This window comes from Schistocerca cancellata, chromosome 5 (genome assembly GCF_023864275.1).
Source record: "Schistocerca cancellata isolate TAMUIC-IGC-003103 chromosome 5, iqSchCanc2.1, whole genome shotgun sequence".
In the NCBI taxonomy this organism is placed as follows: domain Eukaryota; kingdom Metazoa; phylum Arthropoda; class Insecta; order Orthoptera; family Acrididae; genus Schistocerca; species Schistocerca cancellata.
The window spans coordinates 266,837,411-266,863,082 of NC_064630.1; the positions used below are offsets into that span (position 1 = coordinate 266,837,411).

General features: G+C 42.8%; 1 protein-coding gene across 1 annotated transcript in view; it reads right to left on the reverse strand.

The window, feature by feature from the left end:
- The window catches only part of LOC126188483 (sodium/potassium/calcium exchanger Nckx30C), a 1,432,322-nt gene that overhangs the window by 622,875 nt on the left and 783,775 nt on the right, over positions 1 to 25,672 (reverse strand). The window contains exon 4 of the mRNA XM_049930087.1: positions 6,863 to 7,127. Within this exon, the coding sequence (XP_049786044.1) occupies positions 6,863 to 7,127 (265 nt within the window). The remainder of the gene's footprint in view (positions 1 to 6,862; positions 7,128 to 25,672) is intronic.

Sequence of the window (25,672 nt, forward strand, 5' to 3'; positions counted from 1 at the left end):
CAAATGAAGATCATAGTTCTGTATTACTGAATCCTGTCGAAACAAACGTAGATCAATATGAGAAGATGATTTACACCTTTGCAAGCTTCGGAAAGTTTACATTCAAGAAACTATATTTACTTGATCCATTTTGCTATCGAAACTTACCCCAACCCCCTTACAATGAACTCGTTTCTTTTATTTATTTATTTATTTATTTATTTTCGTTTGACATCGTCACTGGAAATGTGAACTAATTTACATGTGTAAATGTCCAACTGTTGCCAGTCATTAGATTACAGTTCCTTTTCGACGAAAGGAATTCTAAACAGGAAACCAAATAGCTTCATACATCGAAAATACTGCTGAGCTTAAACTTTTTTAAACATGCACATTAGAAAAGATAAATATTCCCCTCTTGCAACTGAAAGGAGAAACTTTATAAGATAAAAAAATTTATTTGATAAAACAAGTATCTCTCTTTTGCCTCTTCTTCTGTCCCCCACCCCCTCCCCCAACGTGTACAATCGCAAGATATTTCATTAACATTCAGTGCTCCTCACCCCATAGTCAACCAAGATACCTAAAGAAGAACACGAATATGTTCACAGTTTCTTGTAAAAGCAACCCAGTACAAACGTAACTTCCTCAGATTTACAAATAAGGTAAAGAAGCACGAATTCTGTTGCTGCTGGACTATGAAGTTGTTTTTGTATGTCAATCCTTAAAACAGATGGAAATTTAAGTTCAGGAGTACCCTATTTGTTAAGAAGTGTAATGAATTTGACAATTAATTGATTGCAGAAATCTCTCAGAACAATGTGTGTTGGTCAACTACCGCCAATAGTTTCACATTTTGCTGTGTCAGAGAGGGAGACACCACCATCATGAGTATGCCTGCAACAGACCTGGCGTTCGTCGTGCCTAGCTGACGTGACGTCACGAACAAGCGCCGAGGCCTTCCTTTGAGTCGGTGTTGGGTGAATCCGCTGGGCAGTCGTCGTCATCGTAAGCCAGTCCCGCCTCAGGCGCGCTGACCGCCCTGCCGCCCAGCAAAGACTCTGTTGACCAGCACTGCAGCCGATGACCGCAGCCTGAGGCTACGTTCAGTGTGTCACCGACAACACTTGTCAGACGCCGTCGCCAGAGGTCGCCCGTTAACATCGGCCAGCAGCTTAGTCACAGTTCGGCCGATCCACTTCGTCAGCTTTTGGCGGCGTCAAGTAGGTAAGGCAAGGTCTGGTACGGTTAGGTTAGAAACTCTTCTATGTGTGAAGTAGGTCAGATTTTAACCTGGAGTGGGACGGACACCACGATGCCTCCGTGTTTGGAGGTGGGAGCTGCATTGGGGCTTTTTCTATTAAAAAGAAGTCGAATGCACGTGAATAAGCTATATCCGTCTCGAAAAGGAGGTGGCGAGTACTGTACACTCTCTCTGGTTATCGGAATAACCAGAGAAGTTTTAGGAACATATGAGATGAAGGAAGAAACGTTAAGTTATAGACTCACGATGATTCGTGGTGACCTGAAAAAGCAATATTACCAACAGTCTGGCTTGCTGTATTCATTCGAAGTTATACAGACATACGTCAAATACCCTTGAATGAATGTCATACAACATGCATATGGAAGACAAGCACAAAGTTTAGAATAAATTACTCTGAACATCTAAAGCAGTGAAAGGTGGAAAAACATACACATTCAGAAACCACTTCATGAAAGAAAATCACCTCCCTACTGGCAAAAGGAAGCCGCAGTAAGTAGTATTACAGTACTACACTACTGGCCATTACAATTGCTACACCAAGAAGAAATGCAGATGATAAACGGGTATTCATTGGACAAATATATTATACTAGAACTGACATGTGATTACATTTTCACGCAATACGGGTGCATAGATATCAGAAATCAGTACCCAGAACAACCACCTTTGGCCGTAATAACGGCCTTGATACGACTAATTGAGTCAAACAGAGCTTGGATGGCGTGCACAGGTACAGCTGCCCATGCAGCTTACACACCATACCACAGTTCATCAAGAGTAGTGACTGGCGTATTGTGACGAGCCAGTTGCTCGGCCACTATTGACCAGACGTTTCCAATTATTGAGAGATCTGCAGAATGTGCTGGCCAGCGCAGCAGTCGAACATTTTCTGTATCTAGAAAGGCCCGTACAGGACCTGCAACATGCGGTCGTGCATTACTCTGCTGAAATGTAAGATTTCGCAGGGATCGAATGAAGGGTAGAGCCACGGGTCGTATCACATCTGAAATGAAACGTCCACTGTTCAAAGAGCCGTCAATGCGAACAAGAGGTGACCGAGACGTGTAACCAAAGGCACCCCATATCATCACGCCCGGTGATACGCCAGTATGGCGATGACGAATACACGCTTCCAATGTGCGTTCACCGCGATGTCGCCAAACACGGATGCGACGATCATGATGCTGTAAACAGAATCTGGATTCATCCGAAAAAAATGACGTTTTCCCATTAATGCACCCAGGTTCATATTGGAGTACACCATCGCAGGCGCTCGTGTCTGTGATGCTGCGTCAAGGGTAACCGCAACCATGGTCTCCGAGATGATAGTCCATGCTGCTGCAAACGTCGTCGAACTGTTCGTGCAGATGGTTGTTGTCTTGCAAACGTCGCCATCTCTTGATTCAGGGATCGAGATGTGGCTGCACGATCCGTTACAGCCATGCGGATAAGATGCCTGTCATCTCGACTGCTAGTGATACGAGGCTGTTGGGATCCAGCACGGCGTTCCGTATTACCCTCCCGAACCCACCGATTCCATATTCTGCTAACAGTCATTGGATCTCGACCAACGCGAGCAGCAATGTCGCGATACGATAAACCGCAATCGCGATAGGCTAAAATCCGACCTTTGTGAAAGTCGGAAACGTGATGGTATGCATTTCTCCTCCTTACACGAGGCATCACAACAACGTTTCACCAGGCAACGCCGGTCAACTGCTGTTTGTGTATGAGAAATCGGTGGGAAACTTTCGTCATGTCAGCACGTTGTAGGTGTCGCCACCGGCGCCAGCCTTGTGTGAATGCTCTGAAAAGCTAATCATTTACATATCACTGCATCTTCTTCCTGTCGGTTAAATTTCGCGCCTGTAGCATGTCATTTTCGTGGTGTAGCAATTTTAATGGCCAGTAGTGTAATTTATCGACATCTAAAAGTACGCCAAACTTCTGACTTGATTATATTATTTTTAAAGTTATAATTTACGTCTAAAATGTACGATAAAGATTTTGCCTACTTGTGGTTTCATATAAACCTGCCATTTCTGTCCTTAAACTCCAACCTGAAACCTAAATATGATTTTTTATCCTCAGGATGCGACAAACTCACTCTTTCTTGGACTAAATTTCTCAGCTTCTTACAGCCCACATTCCGTATGTGAGAAGTCGGTCGATTTGACCGGAGAAAACACACTGATTTGAATTCACCGACTGTCGTCCGAAATCTTTACCTTCGGACGATGAGGTAGGCTACACTATGACCGCGCTAGTAGTAGTGTACTGATTTCAAAAGACAAGCCGTCTTCAGCCGACGTGCCGGCCGGTGTGGCCGTGCGGTTCTGGGCGCTACAGTCTGGAACCGCGAGACCGCTACGGTCGCAGGTTCGAATCCTGCCTCGGGCATGGGTGTGTGTGTTGTCCTTAGGTTAGTTAGGTTTAAGTAGTTCTAAATTCTAGGGGACTGATGACCTCAGAAGTTGAATCCCATAGTGCTCAGAGCCAATTGAACCATTTTTTTTTTCAGCCGACGTCGACATGACATTCTGTGGCAAAATTGACGTTGGGCATAGGTTACAGGCAAGAAGATGCTGTGGAATCGCATGCAAATCCCCACTTTTTCAAGTTGGTCTTCGTTCTTCCAACTCCAGAACGCAGCCTGTTGACGGTCTTCCTTATTGACCAGCTTTCTTCGTGACCGGGTGGGAAGCTTTCGGTCGGGATCAACCACCCTGCAAGGTGGCTGAATTTGGAACGCCATGAATTGACTCTGAAGTTCGAAAGTGGTTCAGTGAGGCTTTCAGTTGAATGGAGATAGCTTTTCCTTGGCTTGAGCCTTGGTACTGCTTGCTGACACCCGTGTAATGCGTGTGTCTTCAGATACAATGCCTTAGACTTTTCCAGTCTGGATGCACATTCACGGCGGATATCTGAAGCGGGGATGCTCGCTAGACAATAAACTTTATCAAGTGGTGTAGATCTCAAACATCCCGTAATGAGTCTGCAGGTTTCATTCAAGACGATATACACTTGTTTAGCATGACTAGATCTGCACCAGACAGGGCAAGCATATTCTGCAGCTAAATAAGAGCTACAGCAGAAGTTCTTAAGATACGAGGATGCGTTCCCCAGGTTGTACCCGATATATTCCGGAGAATTTTGTTCCTTTCAGATACCTTCTGCTTGGTGTTCAAGCAATGTATTCTGTAGGTAAGTGCTCGATCAAGAGTTACTCCAAGATAGTTTTGAGTGAAGCAGTGTTGTAATTGCTTACCTTCCCAGAACACCTGCAATTTCCTTTCTACATGTCTATTTCTAAGATGGAACGCACAAATCTGTGTTTCTGCTGGGTTTATCTTCAGCTGGTTGTCTTGGTAATAGCCACTCAGAATTTCTAGAGCATGGGAGAGCTTCTCTTTAACACGTTCAAAAGATGTTCCTTGAACTGCTATAGCGGGCAGGGCTGATCATTTGTGTAGATGTTAAAAAGTATAGGATCTAGAACAATCCCTTGTGGAAGGCCGTTCTTAACATTCCTCCATCTGCTCTGCTGACCTTGAAATTTAACAAAAAGCCTTCTGTTTGGAAGAAAGCCCTCAATTATTTGGGTGAGTTTCTAATCCCCAGTTATGTTAAGCACTTTATTTAGCAATGTACGATGGTTACAGTATCATAGGCTGATGTCAAGTCAATAAAAGCTACACCAGTCACTTTGTTGTTTTCATAGCCGTCTTCTATATACGTGTTAGGTGACGTACTTGTGAAGTACAGCTTCTCCCTGGTCGAAATCCGGCTTGTTCTGATATGAGCAATGGTTCTACCACATCAGATAATCTGTCCAAAATATTTCTTTCCAAGATTTTATGTAAATGACACAGTAAGGAGATTGGTCTGTAGTTCTTGGGATCGCTTCCGTTCTTTCCAGGCTTGAGAATTGCAAAACTCTGGCTTTTCTCCACAGTTTAGGGATTTGCAGTAGTTGATGCAGTTGTTGAATAAGTCCAAGAGCCATTGCTTATTGTCAGGGCCAAATCTTTTACGTTGTTCAATGCAGATGTCATCCATTCCTGCCGCCTTACCAGTTCTGCATTTATTCAGTGTTCTATTCAGATCTTCCATTGTAAAATGGTAAGAGAGTATGCTGTTTTCCTGGCACATCAGTTTTTCGGCTTTTTGTTTGGGTCCAATTGTAGCTTTACTTGATTTGCCGTTCTCCATTAGCTGACTTGCAATTCGATTTGCAGAGATGTTACTATGTAGTGAGGACTTCGTTGTATCATTACTGAGGTGTCTAAATAACCTCCAGGCATTGTAACTGTTTCTTCCCAATCCAATTATTCCATGAATTTGTTCCATTGGTTGTGTTTGAATTCAGAAATGGAGGAAATAACACGCAGCCCCCTAGAGATAGTTTCATCATTGAAAGGGTCGTTTTTGCATAGGTCTTGATATTCTTTCAATAACGTCGATGTTTCGGAGGTAAGACCTTGAATGTAACTGGTCCTACAGCCTCTAGGAACGGTTTTTCTTGAGCAATACTGGACTACTTCCATAAACTCTTCCTATGCCTCAGGAACGGGATCAATTGTTGTAATTCTTTCATTAGGGATTGTGGAGAATGTGTGCCAGCTTGCCTTCTTCAAATTGTAACTTCAACTGAAGGACACGGTGTGTGGGCGGATTGCTGGTACCAAGTGACACATAATTGGACGGTGATGTGTGTGAGGAATCGGTGTAAAAAGAGATTTGATACTTTGTTCAGCCAATTTCTCATTCACAAAAATAAGATCAGGATTGTATCCTCGTTGCCATCTATCACTATTGAAAGACGGAGGAAGTTTTTTTTCCGTGGATCAAAGATAGTTGATGCACTTCTGCCCATCCTCGTACGGCATTTCCATTTAGATAATCCTGAGAGTAGCCCCAAACAGTGCTATGGCTGTTGAAGTCACCAATAATTACAGATGGCTTCAGGCTGTTGAAATTAGCAGGAGGATTAAACAACAATGCTTCATTAGGAGGCTTGTAGAGAGAGAAAATTACAAGATTTGTACCTTCTACAGTAATGATTTCAATATTATTTTGCTCTGTGATGGAAGTCGTAAGAATCTGGAGTTCGGGTTTGTCAAAGATGGCACTGGCATATTGTCCATGAGGTCTTTCAGCCATCAGTTGCATTCCTGGAATGAAGCTGATTCCTGCAAGTGGTGCCCCTGCATCAGTAATTGGAATCGATTTCCAATACTGATCTGAACATCAGCATTCTAGAAACAGTCATACATTCTATGTTAATAAAGAGCATATCTGGTGTCTCGATGACTGGTTGCGTATATCCACATCCACCGTCGAACCCACAACGCCCGGGTGGGAGCGCAGCTACGTAGCGGAGGAACATCTCCCCACCTGTCTAGTAGCGGTCGCCGCACAATGCGACCACTTACGTTCATCACTCTTTAGAAGTATGGCGCGCTGTGATTCGGGTATGCTTCTGGAGCCGATACAAAAATAGTGAATTATCCACGGTACTGGTGGTCACCTGTCGCCACGGGAAGTCGAAACGGGAGGTGCATCGCCCGCCCACTAGCGCAGTTCGTCGAAAGAGCTGGGCGGCGTTGTACTTACCGTCGTGCAGCGGGTCGATTGTGTGGATCATGAGCTGCAGCAGCCCGTGCCGGAACTTGGTGCCCGAGTGGTGATGGTGGTGGTGGTGATGGTGGCCGGACGAGGAGGAGGCGACGGGCCGGCCCACGACGAGCCCGGGCCCGGTGACCGCCCCCGCCACGCCCGGCGCCGCCCCCGCCGCCCCCGCCGCGCTGCCCGCCGACCCGCCCGCGCCCGAGCCGCCGCCCACGCTCGTCTGGCTCGACGTGGCCGCGTTGCTCGCGTGCTGCAACACCAACACCGCCAAGACTCCCTCACTCTGCTGCCAATGTAAGGTCTACTGCAAGAACTCGAGCTACATCTAAATAATTGCTTTCGAACGAAAGCATTTTTCTTCAATATAACCTAAATTTCATAAAAGTTGTTTTTGATGTGACGTAACAGACACTTTCAGCTGCAACGCAGAGTTGCTAGGGATTATCCTTCTCTTCTCGGCCGGCCGCGGTGGTCTAGCGGTTCTGGCGCTGCAGTCCGGAACCGCGGGACTGCTACGGTCGCAGGTTCGAATCCTGCCTCGGGCATGGGTGTGTGTGATGTCCTTAGGTTAGTTAGATTTAAGTAGTTCTAAGTTCTAGGGGACTTATGACCTGAGATGTTGAGTCCCATAGTGCTCAGAGCCATTTGAATCATTTCTCTTCTCGTATCATATCTCATATCAGTCCTTCTACTTATTAAAGAACGTACTCTCCGAGTAGGCTGATAAACACACACTGAGGAAAAAAAAGGAATTATCCGAATATGTCGAAAATCGGTTCATGTGATGAAGAGGTACAGACGTTCAAATGGTTACAATTTCAGAACAATTGGATGATTTATTCAGGAGAAAGGTTTCACAAAATGATCACGTTAATAACGAGTAGTTGGCCCACCTCTGGCCATTATGCAGGCAGTTATTCAGCTTGGCATTGATTGATAGAGTTGTTTTTGAATGTCCTCCTGGGGAATACTGTATCAAATTCTGTCCAATTGTCATGTTGGATTGTCAAAATCCCCAGACGGTTTGAGGGCCCTGCCCATAATGCTCCAAACATTCTCAATTGGAAAGAGATCTTGAGACCTTGTAAGCCAAGATAGGGAGTGGCTAGCGGGCACGCATTATCTTGCTGAAATGTAAGCCCAGGACGGCTTGACATGAAGGGCAGCGATCGTGGCGTACAATATCGTTGACGTAGCACTATGCTGTAAGGGTGGCGCCCATAACGACCAAAGGCGTCCCGATATGAAAAGAAATGGCACCACATACCATCAGTCCTGGTTGTCGGGCCGTATGACGGGCGGTACTCAGTTAGATTTATCATAGCTGTCCAGGACCTCTCCAGGCATGTCTTCGACCTAGTGATGGGACACACGACTGTTTTTAACAACCGTCTGGTCAACCGACTGTTTTTTCTGTCAGTCGGTTTTTTCAGTCTAATGAAAGAGCCGAATGAAACTAATCTCCACGGCTATGTCAGTTGTTTGGATGTTTTCTTTCACTCACCGGGTTTGGCTGGTTTCAGTCAGTGTGAGACAACCGGCTGAAAAAACTCTCTGTCGGCTGCGGCCGTTTAATGAATGTTTTCATTCACAAACCAGGTTTGACTGGTTTCATTCATTGCGATACAACCAACTAACGCAAGTCTCTCTCGTTTTCGGCCTTTATCTGAATGTTTTCACTCCACCTGAGTGGTTTTATTTACATACTTTGCGGTTACACATGAACTACGACTAGGATTTAGAATTTGTTTGCTGTCAAATAAAGTATCTTATTTTAAGAAGAAGCAAAGAAAGCGTGTGTTTGAAAAACGAAGTATATTCAGAATGTATAAATTTACTTACTTAAATATGAGTTTTCATGTTTCTGTTATTAAATAGCAGTTTTTGGTTAGATTTAAAAATTTGCATCTGCTGCTTCTCTGGAAACTTGTGTGTATAAAAATGAACGATCACTTTTTAACACTTTTTTACTGTGGTGGTTTCTTATCTGCTTGTTCAGTACAGATGTTGCAACTGATTTAAACTACCTTCCCGATAAGCCAGACACTTGAAACTTTCCGTATAGGTCAGAACTGGATGACACTGCAATATTAACTCACTTTAGAGTCTAGTGTGTGGCGGAGGGTATTTTCTTCTTCGGTCGATCTGTCTGTTCAGTACACATTTTGAAACTGATTTTAAACTAATTTCCCGACTAGCCAAAGATTTGAAACTTTCAACTTAGCTCGGGACTGGATGACAATGCAATATTATCTGGCTTTCTTTTCTGCTGTAGGGTGGAGATTACTTGATGTACCGCTACTCTTTCCCTGTTTTCCTGTTCAAATCGCGAATGATTGCTGCTAAGCTTCCATGTGTGGTCGATTCTCTTTAATTTTTACATTACTTAGAAGGAAGCAATATATTGGTTGATTTAGTTGAAGAGAAACTGAAATAAGCCTGAAATTTATCGTACGTCTCTCTTCTAATCTAATTAAAATATTTGAAATCAACCAAAAATTTCACACATAAGACTAAAAAGCAGACAATAAATGTTTAAATAAAAAACTTTTAGTATACATGTTTCTAAAAGAGGCTAAAAGGTGTTAAATAATCTGTCCTAGCTCTATACAGATTCCGAAGTCCTGAAAATTTTTGTTGTGAATTTTTAATAGCTATGCTTATAAAACTGAAAACGGAAAACGCCGGGCGCATGCAACAGATAATAGAAAAGAGTGTTCAGAGTAACAATTGTTGAGAAGAATCACAGAACAGTTCAAATCATTCGAAGTGCAATAAAATTGTTAGCGACTTAGTTGCAGCTATTCAAACATCAGTTACCTATTGTATTCGTGCCACGTTTTTCGTTTTAAATTTTAGAAGTATTGTTACTGCTGATAAAAATTCACAAGCAAAAATATTCAGAACCATCTGTAGGCGTCAGTAATCGGTATTAGTTAATACATTTTAACCGTTTTAAAAATGTGTTATATTAAAAATATTTTACTTAAATAACTATTTTTAATTTAAATTTACTGAAGGTCTATCTCTCTCTCCTCCCTCCGGCTGGCACCCAACATCGATATTTCCTTTCCTGATACGATAAACTCTTTTTATTGGTGACTCGATCAGTTGTATTTTAAGCATATTGTATAGCATATTGTGGGAAGTGTTTTATCGCGAAGGAGTTTGTCACTATTCGTTAATTTCATCTGAATTTCTTTTTTAAATGTAGTTTCATAATACGTATCTCCCTTGCAGATACTGTGTATAACATTGAATTTATCTTGAGGTTTACGTCTAATACGCAGTCATATGATTTATCCCATACATAAATACTCCTCTGATTCATAGAAACATAGATTTATGTAATAGTTAAGACTTCTTTATTTTTATCAAGCTTTTGATCCCTCAGAATCACTTGCAGTATTATTTGTTTCAATGTAAGCAGGACAAACGAACAAAATTCATTTATAAGTTTCAAACTTTGCAGTTTCTTACAACAATCGACTCACAATAATCTTGACGATACAACTCCAGGTTACCTCTAAAGGTAGTCTTACGTGTGTTGAAAGTGTCTGCGTAATAGTGTTAGTATGTTGATATGTTTATCATATTATAAGTGATCGCGTATCTTGCAAATGAGACTGAAATTGTTAACTGGCTCAGCATTCACCAAGATGAGTGGGGAAAAACCGCGTAAATACCCATACTCAAGTGGCTGGCAAAATCGACTCGAAACGGCGGGGAGTCAAAACAAGATGCCTCTCGCCTTTCCAATACTAGGACACAGCGAGGAGATGGCCTTTTAAAATATCACCTTAAAACTGATCACTTGAATTACGTTATAACATCTTGTAACCTTATTCAAATAAGGTGTGACCGAACACTCTAAATATTACTGGGGACACAAATATATTTCAGTTAATTAGCTTAGGGGAAAGTTATAATTTTGCAGCAGCGGGTTTCCCTGCATTGGTACTAGCTTCGAGGGCGTCCAAAGACTTACTGGAGAGATTTTTTCGTAACTGTCCAGGATAAACCCGTATCTGTTTTCGTGTGTGGGAAATTCGTTTAACTGGAAAGAAACGGACTGTAATGAACGTTAGTTAATATAAACTAAATGAGGACAGAGCCATAGGTACTTCCTTCGTTTTATTCTATTAAAAACCCAGAGGCAAGCAGGTTTAGATGCTCTCCTACACTCCTATAAACATAAAAGATGTTCCAAAGTGATCTCTACAGCTTCGATCACGTATATTTCAGAAATGAAAATAAGTAGAAAGGGTCGGTTTGCGGCTTAATGTTCACACAAAGCTAAAGCCGTTTCTTTTTTCATATTTTCCCATGTTAATTGTCGTCTGGTCATACCCCATCAGTTAATATAGTGTGTTGAATGGTTGGCACAGATCAGATCTGACACACAAGTCCTGCGGAACCCCGCCACATTTTTTTCTTTCGGTGGGACACGTAGGACTGTGATCTCACATCAGAGCAGCAACACCACACGTTAACGAGGATACGCTAGGCAGGACTTTGTACTGGAATATCGTTTAGATATGCTGTGCGCCATAGATGGCACACACATATCATCTACATCTACATAAATACTCTCCAACGCACCGTAAGCTGCTGGCGGAGGGTACCATGTACTATTACTATTCATCCCCTCTCCTGTTGCACTTGCAAATAGAGCGAGGGAAAAACGAGTGTCTATGTGCCTCCGCATGAGAGCCAATTTCTCATATCTTTTCTTCTCGGTCCTTACGCGCTTTGTATGTTTGCAGCAGTAAAATCGTTGGCAGTCAGCTTCTAATGCCAATTCTATAAATTTTCTTAATATTGTTTCTCGGAAACAAAGTATCCTTCCCGCAAGAGATTCGCTTTTGTGTTCCCGAAGTATCTCCGTAACACTTAAGTATTGTTAGAACCTACCGGTAGCAAATCTAGCAGCTCGCCTCTGAATTGATTCGATGTCTTTCTTCAATTCGACCTGTACGGAACCCACACACTCGAGCAGTACTCAAGAATAGGTCGTACCAGCGCCCTATATACCGTCTCCTTTACAAGTGAACCACGATTTCCTAAAATTCTCCCAATGAACCGACGTCGATCATCCCCCTTCCCTAGCACAGTTCTCACATGCTCGTTCCATTTCATGTCGCTTTGCATCGTAACACCCAGATATAGAAACGACGTGAGTGAGTCAGGAAAGACGCTACTAATACTGAATCCGAACATTACAGATTTGTTCTTCCTACTTATCCACTCTAACTTACATTTTTCCATATGTAGGGTTAGTTGTCATTCATCACACTCATTAGAAATTTTGTCTATGTCGTCTTGTATCTTCCTACAGTCACAAAACTTCGTCGCCTTACCGTACACTATAGCATCATCAGCAAATAGATGCAGATTCCGGCCCATACTGTCCATCAAATCATTTATATACGTAGAGAACAACAGCAGTCCTGTCACACTTCCCTGGGCACTCCTGACGATATGCTTGCCTCTAATGAACGCTCACCGCCGAGGACAACATACTGGGTTATATTATTTAAGAAGTCTTCGTGCCACTCACATTCCGTGAGCTTATTCCATATGCTCGTACCTTCGTTAACAGCCTGCAAAGGGGCACTGTGTAAAATGCTTTCTGGAAATCTAAAAATATGCGATCTGCCTGTTGCCTTTATCCACAGTTCGCAGTATATCATGTGCGAAAATGGCAAGCTGAGTTTCGCACAAGCGATGCTTTCTAAAACTATGCTGATGCTTGGACATAAGCCTCTCAGTCTCAAGAAAGTTTAATACATTCGATCTCAGAATATATTTAAGGATACTGCAGCAAACTGAATTTAGGAACATTGGTTTTTAATTCTGCGGGTCCGTTCTTTTATCCTTCTAATATACTGGAGTAACCTGCTCATTTTTCCAGTCTCGTGGGACTTTTTGCTGGCGGAGACGTCCACGGTAAATGCAGACGAGGACGGGGTCAGTACCGCAAAGTACTCTTCGTAAAACCGAGCTAGGATTGCATCCGGACCTGGCAATTTATATGCTTTCAAATCTTTCAGCTGTTTCTCTACGCCAGGGATGCTCATTACTATGTCGTCCATACGGGAGTCTGTCCGATGGTCAAGTGATGGCACGTTTATACGATTGTCCTGTGTGTACTCTTCCTGTAACATGAAATTTAAAACTTCGTCCCCTTTTTTATCCGCGACAGTCACGATTTTTCTACCTCTGTCCCGAATTATTTCAAAAGTAATTCGGGACAACTATTTTTCGGGACTGAATGATATTGAAACGATTTATCCCAAATTAGATGTTCATTTCACCTCTGTCAGTATGCTGGTACTAACAGATGGAACAGTGACAAAACAGTTTGTTGTAAAAACTATGAAAAGATTTTTGTGACTGGATTGAATTGTGATGAAACCTGTGTTTCATGTTTTCATATGTTGTTGAAGAGCACAGACATGCTGAAGAAAATTTACAGCACGAACTAATACTATGTGTCTGCTCCCACTCCTTTACCTTAGAAGGCACAAATAAAACATAAATTAATGTACTTTTGTAACAAATTAAAGCAATAGTTTGCATTTATTATATTTAATTAAGACCTTTTTGCAATGTCGAAATTTTTAACGTGTCCCCAATTTTGGTCTCGAAATGTGGTAAACTTAACACACTGAACCCTGTTAAGCGGCTACTTGGTGTGTATGAACATTATGCAGCAAACACCCTGCATTTGCGATACGTTTTTACTGAGACAATGAGAAGCCGCCGACATTCGGCGATCGCATGCTCCGCGACTCCGCCCCGCCCGCCAGACAACTGAATATTTTGATTACCATTGGCCTTCCACTCATTGAGCTATATTAAAGCCAACTTAATTTAGAGTCACATTTCTTACTGCATGTGAGTGCTACGTTTGGAAGTGAACGTCTCTATAACGCGCTTTCACAAATACTTGTCACTTTCGTGTGTAGCTTACATGACCCTTTTTTGTAGTGGGCTCGCCCACGCTGGAGTTTTCAGCACTGAACCGCTAGCGAGGAAACGTTACCCCTCTCATGTCTCCACTCCACACGTTTCATCGCGACCATTAAACAACTAATCGTCTACAGACCGTATGTGTCCTGAAAAATAATCCGATTTGACCCAGATGTTTGGAGTTTTCGAAGCTTTCGTCTGGGGTCGCAATTTAGGTGACGACAGACGTACCCAGTGCTACGTCAGCTTCATTAGTTACGCGTTAGTGGAACCTGGAAGAACTTAATCCACAACAATATATGAATCAGTTTCAAATGATGGAAAGAAAAATTGCTTCACTTGGTAGATAATTAAATGAGCGTGTATGATGCTTATGTTAAATTTGGCATACGCCCTGAGGTATGTCCCTGGGAGTAGGTATACCTTTTGGTGATATAATGTAGCTCTGATTTGGCTCGACTAATGGAAGTATTGCGGTCTGGTTTCACTCAGTCAACTAATTTCAATTGAAAGATTGGAAACATTGTTCAACCGACGGATAAACTACTGTTTTCTCTTGAAAAGGGAGAATGAATCATTCAGTCCATGTGCAAAGCTACAACGTTGTCTAATGTTTTTATTCGGTTGCTCCCACAGACTGCTTTAACTGGAAAAAAATAAATGAATAACAATCCAACCGACACGTAATGGTACAACCGACTGACTCTACTCCTTTCATTCAGTTACTCCCACAGACTGGTTTCACTCAAAAAATGAATGAATAATTCAACCAGTACGTAAAACTAAAACCGAATGTGTCGATTGTTTTCCAACAACCGAGTGAATTGACTGTTTTCGTTCGGTTGTTCCCATCACTACTTCCGCTTGGAGTCTGACTGGAGTAAAATTGTTTTCAGTGATGAGTCCTGCTTCGAACTGAACCCCGATGAGCAGCGTAGACGTGTCTAGTCACACCCCCGACAGCAGTGGCTTAGCAACCCGATTGTTGCCAGCTATACATTCCGAAAACCAGGAGTGACGGTCTTCGTGCCATTCCTTTCCATAGCAGAACCCCTTTGGTTGACATCGGCAGCGTAGTGGTATATCAACGGTATTCTACTCCCCGATTTGTTCCCTTCATGGCAAGCCATTTGGGACTTACATTTCTGCAAGTTTATGCCCGCCCACTTACGACGAGGATTTCTACTGCTTGTCTTCGTGCTTGCCAAACCCCACCTTAGCCAAGAAGGTCGCCAGATCTCTCTCGAATTGAGAACGTTTGAAGCATTATGGGCAGGGTCCCCAAACCGTCTGGGGATTTTGACTATCGAACTCACCAATTGGACAGAATTTGGTACGATTCCCTCAGAAGGACATCCAACTTTCTCAATTAATGCCAAGCTCAATAACTGCTTGCATAAGGGTTAGAGGTGGACCAGGGTGCTACTGACTTGCCCTGTTTCTGAAGCTCATTCTCTGTAATAAATCATCCAATTTTTCTGAAATTAAAATTTGTTTCTGTGTACATGTACATCAAATCTATTGAATTTCGTACTATTCGTATACTTCCTTCGTGATGCGTCTTTTTTCCCTTAAGAGCTCATTATTTTACTTGTTTATTTCGACTGAAATTTGGTGCAATAATCATCTTCAGGCAGAAAACACAAATTCAAATACGCACCAAGGCAAAAGTACAGCCAGTAGTGCGAACACCAAAGGAGTACGAACGATGTCCAAGTCACAAATTATGCAAATAAATACAATACCAGATAACAATGACGACAGTAACTTGTTTGTTCTCCTTCTCACGACCCCATGACCCCCGTTAACGAATAACATATGTTATTAACCGTCTGAAAGTTACAGCGTGTACTATGAGGGTGACGGGATCGAGAGCTGCTGCTTTGGTTTAACTCTCTCAGATAACACTATCTATATCCGCTTCCGAATAATGGTTTGGCGGCAACACTAACAGCAGCTATATTGAAGTGGAGCCGATTCTGCTTGACCATTGTTAAGGAACGACTGACACTTCCTAAGGAAGAGTTGTCAGTTGTTACCGATAATTGCTACGGAACACCAGATCAATGATAGTAAAAGGAAATGTAGATGTCGGGACGTGTTAACTGCAGTGGAGCTTCCGCACTAACGCCCTGTACAATGTTTGACAAAGATTTTTGTGGAATCCATAAGTGCGACTCTCCGTGTAGTGCAGCAACATGTCTAAATAACGATATCAGAAACTGAGTCCGCCTTGATGCAAAACATCTTGTTATTTGTTTATTTCTTTATTCTCCCAAACTAGTTTCGGCGACAAATATCACCATCACCAGTGGGTTTTTTAATCTTATTTATTGTATGTTACAGCATGTTTTTCAGAATTATTGTTGCTGTTTGCGACATATTTTCTGTGCGATATATTTCTGTTGCCGTTTGTAGTCAGCGAACGTCATACCAACTGTAGGTTCGTTGGGTCGTATGTAACTGTTTCTATTCTTGATCATAAACAAAGAGCGAAAGTTTTGGTTTTCTGTGTATAGAATCAGCTACATACCATCCAACGAACTTGAAGATGACATGACGTTCTCTGAGTAAAAACAGGAACAGAAAAAAAGCGCACAGAAAATATGCCGCAAACAACGACAATAATTCTCAAAAATATGCTGTAATATACAATAAATAAGATTAAAAAACCCACTGATGATGGTGATATTTGTCGCCGAAAGTAGTTTGGGAAAATAAAGAAATAAACGAATAACAAGATGTTTTGCATCAAGGCGGACTCAATTTCTGATATTGTTGTTTTTCTGTGCAAACACGGACCAAATGGAAGAGGTGCAAGATAAGATGATTAACATGTCTAAAAGACATCATTTGAGTGCTTACGATCATGAACGAGCAAATGAGCAGCTCGACTACTCGAACAGAATGAAGATGCAAAATGCAATAGAAACTACTGCATTAAAGACACATAACGTGTAACCACAGGACATGTAGCCTTTACCTGAAAGAGTGTCATGATGATCCCTCCATTCGCAAAAGACTCCGGTCAAGACCTCCATTCGGATTGCCGGGAGGGTACTACCAACGGGAAGGTGACCATCAATAAAAAAGACTGAATAATCAACGAAAGGATAATGTTCTACGAGTCGGACATGGAATTTCAGAAGTTTGGACGTAGTAGGGAAGCTAGAAAATCTGAAAAGATACATCTTAAGCTTCAATCTTCATATAGTGTGGGTACGATAAGTGAAATGGAAAGAAAACAGTGATTTCTGGTCAGTAGCGTGTTCGATAATATCAACAGCAGCAGAAAATAGTGTAACGGGGGTAGGATTCTTTATGAATAGAGGCAGAGAGTGCGTTACTGTTAACAGTTGGGGTTGTTCTCATCAGAATCGACAGCAAAACAACACCAACAACAATAGTTCAGGTATGAAGACATTCAAAGGTTAATTAAGTGCGTAAAGGGAGATAAGAACCACTACTTAAGGGAGGTTGCAGTGCTATGGCAGGGGAAGGATTCAATGGAGAAATCTCAAGCGAATGCTGTTCATCCACGAAAGAAGTGATTTACAAAACATTCGTTCGAACAATTTTTGAGTATTGCTCATCAATTTGGAACACACAACAGCACGAACTGATAGAAAGTAGCCAACAAAGCTCGGCGCGTTTCGTCACAGGACCGTTAAATTAGCATGAGGTTACGAATAACAAAAAGAAACTGCACCAACATAAGCTCCAAGATAGGCGTTGTGAACATAGAGAGGTTTACTCTTAAAATTTCAAGAGAGTACGTTCCAAGAAGGCTTGAGAAACGTGTTACTTATTGCTACAAATGTCTCGCGAAATGAGAAAATCAGAGAAATTAGAACACCGAAATTTACCGACCGTGATTCTTGTCAACGGATGGAACAGCTTAGCAGGAAATGACCTACTAGAAATACTCTGAGGTGAACACTGCAAGTCTGTTGGAGTGTACAGGTAGATAAATTTTTCGCTCAATCCACACGTCCTAGGACTAGAAAACTGACTGAGTTATACTGACAGGATATACCGTCCACTATGTAATGGTCTTCTAAGTAGTCCACCTATATGAACCGTTCCAAGCTCAGCAGTTCCTTGTCAGTGGAAGTGATCTCATCTTCCGCATAACGTCAGTGTACTAACTCAGGACATTCCAATTACACTTCCCACTTTTGTTGAAGAGCTTCTGTCACACAAACATACCGCCTGTGCACCGATTTTAGGAAATAGCATCGGTGAGTAACTGCACCACAATCTTCCAAATCGAACTGAACACTCTCACCGCACACCGAGGTCATTTGGAGCTCCAAAACGTAGTCCATTTCTCCTTCACGTGTCTAACAAGCATATTTGGAGAATCACTTCTTTCTACAGTAAATCTCTAAGCAGTCCCAGGAATGCATCAGGAAGTCTTGACTGATATTCTACTTGCTTTAAATTTTTTTCGGAAGGATGTTATTGTTAATTCCGATGTTATGAAGATATTGAATAGGGACAAACTACATACTAAACTCGTTCAGTGCGTATTTATTCTTAAGAGTTAACATTTGGTGACAATATCAGTCAATAGATCTTTTACATGTACTATTTTTCTACATAGTTTCCATCGAGTTCTGCAGCCTTATGCCAGTACTGTGTAAGAGAATGTGTTTCCTGTAGGTAAAAGATCTTGGCCTGTGCTTGTAGCCAGGTTTTCACTGCATGAATTACACTCTCTCTATATTTTAAGTGTGTCCCACGTAGGGGAAATCTTAAGTGGACCAAACAGATGGAAATCAGAGGGCGCCAGATTTGGACTATATCGTAGATGAGGCAATGATGTCGAACCAAATTTCGTGATGTGTTTCTAACTATGAGACCTGTGTGGGCGTACACTGTAGTGGGAGAACAATATTTCTTTTGGATTTTTGTCAGACAGAACAAGTCGGAAATGAATCTGGAGTTTGTACTTCGGAAAAACTCCTCTGAATTAATGGTTAGCCCTTTTGGTGACGCATCCACGAGAATGACTCCATCATTACCCCAAAAGACTGTAATCATGACTTTACCAGCAGTTGTAATTACCTTGAACTTCTTCACCTTTGGTGACTGTAAGTGGCACCACTCCAGTGGAGCAGTTCTAGGGGCTTCAGTCCGGAACCGCGCTGCTGCTACGGTCGTAGGTTCGAATCCTTCCTTGGAAATGGGTATGTATGATGTCCTTAGGTTAGTTAGGTTTAAGTAGTTCTAATTCTAGGGAACTGATGACCTCAGATGTTAAGTCCCATAGTGCTCAGAGCCATTTGAACCATCTGAACCACTCCAGTGACTCCCTCTTTTTCCGGCTCCAAGTAATGCTCCCTTTTTCTGTCACCGGTAAGGACCTGGGATAAAAAGGCCTCAAGCTCTCCAAAAGTTCAGATGAATCGACTGTTCTTTAAATTTTATGGTCTGCTGTGAGTTCTCGCCGACCCATCTCGATAACACCTTTGAACACTGAAGAGTCTCAGTCACTGCACCCTCACTTCTTTTGCCCCCTGATTGGTGTAGAACCAATTATCGAACTGTCATGCGTCTGTGTGTACGAATAATGCCTTTCGTGCGACTCATCATCTCGAGAGCCGTGACTGTGGAAGGTCGTCGCGGATTTGATCGATGATGGATCTCAGTTCCGCCCTTCCTATCACTTTAACTCTCTTCACCCACTGCCCAGCAATAGTACTCTTATCAACAGCATCATTACGGTAAACTGTACAAAACTTTCAATAGATGTTAACCACTGTTTCTTTTTCCACAAAAATGGTCAAATAGAGGACGTTACCCATCACGAGTGACTTTCGAACACGCCATAATGATCGTTCGCTAGTGCCTTTCCATTTGTCGGAATTGTTCAAAAGTTTTCACATGTGGAGAAGAGTCAACAAATTTTAAGCACCTAGGAGGGATGTTAAATAGGTAATGCAACGAATTTTTTCTAGGCCAGTTTCGGTTAAAAAAGTACGTAGTTTGTTATGGGACATCGTAGAATAGTTCCGCTTGTACTCCTGTTGTTTCATGAGTACCCATAGGTGGAGGTGCGGTCCAGGCAGAGCGCTGTCATCTACTTCTTTTTGGCGGAAAACCAGAGCATCGCATATATCCATAGGTGCTTGCCGAATGTCTACGGAGACCTAACAATGAACAAAAGCACGGTGAGTCCTTGGGCGCCGAGTCTGTCATTGTTGCAGGAAGGTTGCGCAAACGTGTTCGAACTTCCGCATGTCGGCTGGTCGCACACAGCTGTGTCTGCAATGTTGGGACGTGCGGACTCTCTCATTAGAGGTGGTCTATGGATGACAAGATAAGATCCCACTGTTCAAGTGGACGTCTCTGTTGGTAGTGCTGACACACTCATCCACCAGTTGGGGTACTCAATGATGAGTGCCTGCTGGGTTCCTCGCCGTCTAACGGAAGACGATAAATAGTATCGAAGGGCCAACTGTGCGGATTTGCTTGCTCCTTATGAGGCTGATCGAAACAATTTTCCGTTGAACGTCATCACAGGCGATAAAACATGGGTTCACCATTTCAAACCCGAAACAAAAGAATACTCCATGGAGTGCCGTCACACCAACTTTGTTACGAAGAAGAAGTTCAAAGCCGAAACCTCAGCCGGTAAAGTGATGGTGACGATCTTCTGGGACTCTGTAGTGGTTATTCTATTTGATGTCCTTCGTCGTGGTGCAACAATCAACAATGAAGTGTAATGTGCTACCCTCAGGAAACTGAACATACACTACAGGCCATTGAAATTGCTACACCAAGAAGAAATGCAGATGATAAACGAGGAATTCATTGGACAAATATATTATACTAGAACTGACATGTGATTATATTTTCACGCAATTTGGGTACATAGATCCTGAGAAATTAGTACCCACAACAACCACCTCTGGCCGTAATAACGGCCTTGATACGCCTGGGCATTGAGTCAAACAGAGCTCGGATGGCGTGTACAGGCACAGCTGCCCATCCAGCTTCAACACGATACCACACTTCATCAAGAGTAGTGACTGGCGTATTGTAACGAGCCAGCTGCTCGGCCACTATTGACCAGACGTTTTCAATTGGTGAGAGATCTGGAGAATGTGCTGGCCAGGGCAGCAGTCGAACATTTTCTGTATCCAGAAAGGCCCGTACAGGACCTGCAACATGCGGTCGTGCATTATCCTGGTGAAATGTAGGGTCTCGCAGGGATCGAATGAAGGGTAGAGTCACGGGTCGTAACACATCTGAAATGTATCGTCCACTGTTCAAAGTGCCGTCAATACGAGCAATATGTGACCGAGACGTGTAACCAATGGCACCCCATACCATCACGCCGGGTGATACGCCAGTATAGCTATGACGAATACACGCTTCCAATGTGCGTTCACCGCGATGTCGCCAAACACGGATGCGACCATCTTGATACTGTAGAACCTGGATTCATCCGAAAAAATGACGTTTTTGCCATTCGTGCACCCGGGTTATTCGTTGAGTACACCATCGCAGGCGCTCCTGTCTGTGATCCAGCGTCAAGGGTAACTGCAGCCATGGTCTCTGAGCTGTTAGTCCACACTGCTGCAAAAGTCGTCGAACTGTTCGTGCAGATGGTTGTTGTCTTGCAAACCTCCCCATCTGTTGACTCAGGGATTGAGACGTGGCTGCACGACCCGTTACAGCCATGCGGATAAGATGCCTGTCATCTCGACTGCTGGTGATACGAGGCCGTTGGGATCCAGCACGGCGTTCCGTATTACCCTCCTGAATCCACCGATTCCATATTCTGCTAACAGTCATTGGGTCTCGACAACGCGAGCAGCAATGTCGCGATACGATAAACCGCAATCGCGATAGGCTACAATCCGACCTTTATCAAAGTCGGAAACGTGATGGTACGCAATTTCTCCTCCTTACACGAGGCATCACAACAACGTTGCACCAGGCAACGCCGGTCAACTGCTGTTTGTGTATGAGAAATCGGTTGGAAGTTTTCCTCATGTCAGCACGTTGTAGGTGTCGCCACCGGCGCCAACCTTGTGTGGATACTCTGAAAAGTTAATCATTTGCATATCACAGAATCGTCTTCCTGTCGGTTAAATTTCGCGTCTGTAGCACGTCATCTTCGTGGTGTAGCATTTTTAATGGCCAGTAGTGTATTTCTCCTTTTCAATGAAAAAGCAATGCGTTACACAAGTGTGCGTACTCGAGAGGAGCTCACAAAACTTCATTGGACTCGACCCTACAGCCCGGATCTCGCACCTTCCGACTTCGATCTGTTTGGCGCAGTGAACGGTACAAGCTGGATGATGGAGATGTTAACGATGCAACAAGACGTTGGCTCCGGCGTCTACCAATAGAGTACAACCATGCAGACCTATAGGCCTTGCTAGTAAGGTGGCGTAAGGCTGTCGCACTGAAAGGAGATTATGTTGAAAAATTGAGTTTTGTAGCAAAAAGGGTGGGCAATAATATGGTGTATTGGAAGCCTGAAAAAAACAATTTCCCTTCAGAAAAAAATGTGTTGCATAACTTACTGAACGCCCTTCGCAAAAGGACGTTTTCACACACAGGGTGTCCCACTAGGAATAGTCGATATCCAGAGATCTGACAAGTACGATCATTTGAAGAAGAGAGTTTAATAACGAGATGCACTCTACTCCGAATGGCCGGCCGAAGTGGCCGAGCGGTTCTAGGCGCTTCAGTCTGGAACCGCGCGACCGCTACGGTCGCAGATTCGAATCCTGCCTCGGGCATGAATGTGTGTGATGTCCTTAGGTTAGTTAGGTTTAAGTATTTCTAAGTTCTAGGGGACTGATGACCTCCACTGTTAAGTCCCATAGTGCTCAAGAACCATTTGAACCATTTTTCTACTCCGAATGGTTTCCACGATAGAACACATTTAATGTAAAATGGTTCAAATGGCTCTGAGCACTATGGGACTTATCTTCTGAGGTCATCAGTCCCCTAGACTTAGAACTACTTAAACCTAACTAACCTAATGACATCACACACATCCATGCCCGAGGCATGATTCGAACCTGCGACCGTAGCGGTCTCGCGGTTCCAGAGTGTAGCGCCTAGAACCGCTCGGCCATCCCCGGCCTGCCACATGTAATGTACATTGTTATTTAATTTGTGTGTTATTCAATACATTGTCTGGTTTATAGATGAACAACAAATAGTAAACATTGCAACATGCGTTCTACAAAGTATCGGTTGAAAAATACGTATTTAACCAGATTCATCTCTAAGCATTATCGTACAAGTGACATTACCGTTATTGTACCCTTTGGATAACATGGTGTCCTGCTTGTTCGAATAATGGTCAACCTGCGGGCTCAGTACTGTCCCCAACAAAAATAGATAAAATGTGTTCTGTCAAGGAAACCATTTGGAATAATGCATATGTCCAAATGAAGCTTTTTACTTGAAGTGTGCGTTCCTCTCATATGTGTAAATATTGACGATTCCTCGCGGGACACCAGGGACACCCACTATATATAAATGGAAGCAAAAATTATTTATACCAAAGTAGTCTTTACAAATGAAAAGAGTAAATAACTTACGGAAATATTTGATGTAGCATTGAATGCAGTATATCTTCAAGTTTTATTCCTGCCTAGGCTTTTAGTCCCTAATGTTCCTGCTAGTTGGAATGCGCGAATCCGCTATTCTAACAGTCATCATGGAGTTGTATAACAGTGCAGAGCATTCAAATGTTGTCTATGGTTCCTTGAATGTAAATCCACTATTGCAGTTCAGAGACAGTTCGGCACTAAATATCGCAAGCCACTACTTCAAAGACGAACTTATTAACTGGTACAATCGTTCCGCCGAATTGGACTGCGTATCGCATAGACGCCGGGTCAGGGTCGGCCAGCAGCCTCTGACACAACAATTGAACAAGTTAGGCAGTCTTACCCTCTTCACTGTAACACGAGGCATATTCAGTTCGAAGATAGCACATCTGGTTGATTTACTCGAACTACGAAATGAGACTGGCGAACGTGTTCCATTTCTGCGTCAGAGACTGCCGTCTGATCCTTTCCCGGCGTACTATTGATTCACAGCCAGTTTCATTGAAACGATTGTACTAATTAATAACAGTTTGTCTTAGAGATGGTGGCTTACGGTATTAAGTGCTGAATTGTCTGTGAACTGTAGTGTTGTTATTCTGGTCTTCAGTCCAGAGACTGGTTTGATGCAGCTCTCCATGCTACTCGATCCTGTGCAAGCTTCTTCATCTCCCAGTACCTACTGAAACCTACATCCTCCTGAATCTGTTTAGTGTATTCATCTCTTGGTCTCCCTCTACGATTTTCACCCTCCACACTGCCTTCCAATACTAAATTGGGGATCCCTTGATGCCTCAGAACATCTCCCACCAACCAATCCCTTCTTCTAGTCAAGTTATGCCACAAACTTCTCTTCTCCCCAATCCTATTCAATACTTCCTCATTAGTTATGTGATCTACCCATCTAATCTTCAGCATTCTTCTGTAGCACCACATTTCAATAGCTTTTATTCTCTTCTTGTCCAAACTATTTATCGTCTACGTTTCACTTCCATTCATGGCTACACTCCATACAACTACTTTCAGAAATGACTTCCTGACACTTAAATCTATACTCGATGTTAACAAATTTCTCTTCTTCAGAAACGATGTCCTTGCCATTGCCAGTCTACATTTTATATCTCCCCTACTCCGACCATCCTCAGTTATTTTGCTCCCCAAATAGCAGAACTCATTTACTACTTTAAGCGTCTCATTTCCTAGTCTAACATCCTCAGCATCACCCGATTAAATTCGACTACATTCCATTATCCTTGTTTTGCTTTTGCTGATGTTCATCTTATATCGTCCTTTCAACACACTGTCCATTCCGACCAGTTGCTCTTCCAGGTCCTGTGCTGTGTCTGACACAATTGCAATGTCATCGGCGAACCTCAAAGTTTATTTTTCTTCTCCATGGATTTTAATTCCTACTCCGAATTTTTCTTTTGTTTCCTTTACTCTTTGCTTAATATACAGATTGAATAATATCGGGGAGAGGCTACAACCCTGTCTCACTCCCTTCCCAACCACTGCTTTCCCATCCATGTCCCTCGAGTCTTATAACTGCCTTCTGGTTTCTGTACAAATTTTAAATAGCCTTTCGCTCCCTGTATTTTACCCCTGACACCTTCAGAATTTGAAAGAGAGTATTCCAGTCAACATTGTCAAAAGCTTTCTCTAAGTCTACAAATGCGAGAAATGTAGGTTTGCCTTTCCTTATTCTATTTTCTAAGATAAGTCGTGGGGTCAGTATTACCTCACGTGTTCCAACATTTCTACGGAATCCAAACTGATCTTCCCCGAGGTCGGCTTCTACCAGTTTTTCCATTCGTCCGCAAAGAATTCGTGTTAGTATTTTGCAGCCGTGGCTTATTACACTTATAGTTCGGTAATTTTCACATCTATCAACACCTGCTTTCTTTGGGATTGGAATTATTATATTCTTCTTTATGTGTGAGGGTATTTCGCCTGTTTCATACATCTTGCTCACCAGATGGTAGAGTTTTGTCAGGGCTGGCTCTCCCAAGGCTGTCAGTAGATCTAATGGAATGTTGTCTACTCCCGGGGCCTTGTTTCGACTTAGATCTTTCAGTGCTCTGTCAAACTCTTCACGCAGTATCATATCTCCCATTTCATCTTCATCTACATCCTCTTCCATTTCCATAATATTGTCCTCAAGAACATCGCCCCTGTATAGACCCTCTATATACTCCTTCCACCTTTCTGCTTTCCCTTCTTTGCTTAGAACTGGGTT